At 38.5% G+C, this 4,028-nt stretch overlaps 1 protein-coding gene across 1 annotated transcript; it reads left to right on the top strand.

Moving 5' to 3' along the window:
* The first annotated feature begins 260 nt into the window (after positions 1–260).
* Positions 261–3,713, top strand: LOC149020764 (wall-associated receptor kinase 2-like). The gene is made up of 3 exons (XM_089148976.1): positions 261–1,336; positions 1,462–1,629; positions 2,423–3,713. The coding sequence occupies exons 1-3, from the start codon at positions 460–462 to the stop codon at positions 3,598–3,600; spliced, it is 2,223 nt and encodes a 740-aa protein (XP_089005102.1). The 5' UTR covers positions 261–459; the 3' UTR covers positions 3,601–3,713.
* Positions 3,714–4,028: the final 315 nt, after the last annotated feature.

Below are 4,028 nucleotides of genomic sequence, written 5' to 3'. Positions count from 1 at the left end.
TTGTGCATTAAATACGCAAGACTAAAGCAAGGTCCAAAGAAGTGTTCCTCTGACCAAAATCTAAATGAGGTCCTTCTATATGTACGTGAGAGAGGCATTGCGTATGAGAAGTGCTGAAGCAATTTCTAAATTGGCTAGTGGTCCGCCTTCAATTTGACTTTTTTTCTTCCATAAAGAGGGAAACAGGGGTTGGGGGTTGGGGGTGGTGGGTGCTGTGCAATTAATGTGTAGCACTTGCAGCAAACGGTCGAGATCTCGACCGAGAATTCAATCTCAAACATCTGTTTCTTAAAAGTGTAAAATTTAGAAAACAGACGGTCAAGATTGAAATCTCGTTTACAGCATAGCGTGCATAGCAGCATTGAAGTCGAAATTGAAGCCTTCTTCCTTGAGTTTATTAATATCCCCCTTGGAACTGCCAAGGTGAAGAGAAAGCAAGATTACCAGTCAAGCAAAGCCATGTCTCTGAATCTTCTGATGTTGCTTGCACTACTTGGTTTTCTGTCCTCAGGTGAAATAGCTATGATGGCTCCACCCCAAACTTTATCTGGTTGCAGGGAGAGATGTGGAGACGTAAGCATCCCTTACCCGTTTGGTGACAAACAAGAATGCTTCAAGGATGATGGTTATCTTATAACCTGCACGTCCAAGAAAGATGGCATCCTCAAACCTTACATAGGAACAAGTAATATCCAGGTTCTCGAGTTATCATTGGATGGAAAAGCTAAGTTCAAGAGTAAATATTATGCTTATGATTGCTACGATTATACCGGAGAATCCATAGACTGGGACACCTACGAGGTTGATATGGCAAATTCTCCCTTCTGGTTCTCACCCACCAACAACACATTCACAGCCATTGGGTGTGATACTCTAGCTACGCTTAGCTACCCGGACTACGAAGATTCGATGAGTGGGTGCACGTCTCTGTGCAGTAACCAGGGGAGTCTGAGAGATGGTTCTTGTTCTGGAATCGGCTGTTGCCAGATCTCAATTCCATGGGGGCTTAAACATTTCAACGTGTCCGTGGATAGTTTCTATAACCACACCAAGACATCGCCTTTCAACCCTTGCAGTTTTGCTTTCTTGGCAGACAGAGACTGGTACACCTTCAGGTTATCAGATCTCTCAATTGATACCTTCGACAGATTGAATATTCCGATGGTGATGGACTGGGCAATTGGAACTGAGACATGCGAAGAAGCTAAGCAAGATACTCATTCTTATGCTTGTGGTCCAAATACCAGTTGCTCGAATTCATCCAATGGCCCTGGCTACAGGTGTTACTGCAAACATGGTTTTGAAGGAAACCCTTATCATCCTCAAGGATGCCAAGGTAAGTAGCCTTTCGAGCTTTTCTGAATTACTTGAAATGCTCCACTTTTCACTGTTCCTTTGAACTGTCGGACTAACACGGTTAATTTCATCATTATTGTGATGGATCTGTTGATTTGACCAAAGACATAAACGAATGTGAACGAGGGCACAATAATTCATGCTATGAGACCGCAACTTGCCATAATACTGATGGAAGTTACAGGTGCCATTGTCCAGACGGTTATGAAGGAGATGGTTTGACGGATGGGACTCGCTGTATACAAAACTTTCCCTTGCTAAAAATTATCGTAGGTAATTCTCTGCCTAGTAAAGTTTCTTTTCTCCTTTCCTTTTGGAAGATCGATCATTTTATTAACTCTCTCTTTCTCCGTGGTAGATTGAAATTTGATTTAAAATTATCTTGGCTTTGTTAATTTAGTGTTGGTGCTACTTTGCTTGATTGAAATTTGATGTAAAATTACCATGGCTTTGTTAATTTAGGGTTGGTGCTCTTTCTATCTCTCTTCTAAACTAAAAATAATCAAGAAAATTACATTCTATGTTCATAAATTATGCTTAATTACACCCCCTAGAATTTATTCTATTATGTTTATTCTCTTTTGTTTTGAACTCTATTATGATTATACTCCAACTGTTAGAATAAGAGTTAAGTAATGAGTCAGCGTGTATTGTGTTTTCAAAATTCCCAATATTAATTTTTTTTTTTATTTCAAACTCTAAAAGAGAAGGTTTATTCAAACAGTAAAACTTCACTGAACTATTAGTGGAACTTTAAAGTTTTGATATTTAGACATGACATCTTGAGTCCTAGATAAAACAGATTTTCTAAGTAGTTTCCTCAAAAGATATCGACTGATCTTAAAAATTGCTGACTTTTATGTATATTTTTTGTTTTTTAAATCTTAGATTAAAACTCAAGAGGGGTAAACATGTCTTTTGTATATTTAAAATTAACCGTCTTAAGCACAAGAGAACGTTCAAAATAAAATCCAAAGGGTGTAAATATAACTGTTTATGAGATGGAGGGATGTAAATGTAATTTGCTCAAAATAATATACTTCTTATTAAATCTGTTTTTATGCAGGTGCTGGTGCCAGCTTTGTCTTTGTACTCTTCAGTATTTGTTTTGCATATTGGGGAATTCAGAGAAGCAGAGTAATCAAGCGTAGAGAAAAATTCTTCCAGCAAAATGGAGGCTTGCTATTGCAGCAACAAATTGCTTCACGTCGAGGAGTCCAAGATAATGCTGGGATTTTTACTATAGAAGAGCTCAATAAGGCAACCAACAACTTTGATGAGAGCCAAATAATTGGCCAAGGAGGGCATGGTACAGTTTATAGAGGAATCTTGTCAAATGGCAAAGTAGTTGCAGTAAAGAAATCCAAGGTAATGGATAAAGGGCAAATTAGACAGTTTATCAATGAGGTTGACATCCTTTCTCAAATCAACCATAGAAATGTGGTGAAGCTTTTCGGTTGCTGTTTAGAAATAGAGATTCCGTTATTGGTTTATGAATTCATCTCTAATGGAACCCTCTTCCAGCATATCCATAATGAGAATCAGTTGGTGTCTATATCATGGAGGAATCGTTTAAGAATTGCCACTGAAACAGCAGGAGCACTTTCATATTTGCACTCCTATCATTCAACACCCATCCTTCATAGGGATGTCAAGTCTTCCAATATACTTCTAGATGATAATTACGTGGCTAAACTATCTGACTTTGGAGCTTCAAGGTTGGCTCCTCTGGATCAAGCTCAAGCAATGACATTAGTTCAAGGGACCATGGGTTACTTGGATCCTGAATGTTTTCAAACTGGCCAACTAATTGATAAGAGTGATGTTTATAGCTTCGGTGTTGTCCTTGCTGAGCTTTTGACAAGGCAAAAGCCGATTCTTACAGAAGGATCTGACGATCTTAGGACCCTTGCCATGCATTTTGTTTCATCATTGAAAGATAACAATCTTTTTCAGATTCTTGAGTACCAGGTATTAAATGAGGGGAATAATGAGCATATAATGGCAGTTTCTGAACTTGTATGTAGATGCCTTGAAATGAAAGGAGAAGATAGGCCAACAATGAAAGAAGTGACAATGGAGCTTGAGTCACTAAGAAGGTCGTACGAGCATCCAATGATACAACATAACCCTAAAGAAACTGAAAGTTTTCTTGGAGAATCATCAACAAGTTCTACTGCTTATATTCTTGCGCCAATGTCCTCAGGGACTCCTTTCATGTTACCATTAGAGATTGCTCGTTGATTATCCACAGTAGAAATGTACTTTCTGCAGTTATGTTAAATTTCCGTTTTAGCTGCTATTGATGATATTGTTGAACAATTGTATGACATTGTCCAACTCTTATGAGAGATCTATTGAAAATAATTACATCACTACGACCGTTTCGGTCAAACGTTAGGTTCGGGAAATAACCCTCAAGCTTGTTTCCTAATTAAAATTTTCCTTAAGCTGCATTGTCCCTTATCTTTAGTGAAACCCTCTGAATGACCATCATATGTAAGTCCCACCAATCAAACCTATATCGGGCTGAGACCATATGGGCTTCTGCTAGCCCGACCCAAGTGAGCTCCATCCTTGGATGTTCATTGGGCTTGATTTATTTGCCAAATTCAAGTATTTGAAGCAAGGAATTTGAAGTGAAGGCCTTCTCCATTATATTCTATTATATG

This window comes from Hakea prostrata, chromosome 3 (assembly GCF_041222555.1).
Source record: "Hakea prostrata isolate BN-2017 chromosome 3, UWA_Hpros_2, whole genome shotgun sequence".
Taxonomy (NCBI): Eukaryota; Viridiplantae; Streptophyta; class Magnoliopsida; order Proteales; family Proteaceae; genus Hakea; species Hakea prostrata.
Note: the sequence above shows the minus strand (reverse complement) of the source record. Positions and strands in the feature narration are given on the sequence as shown.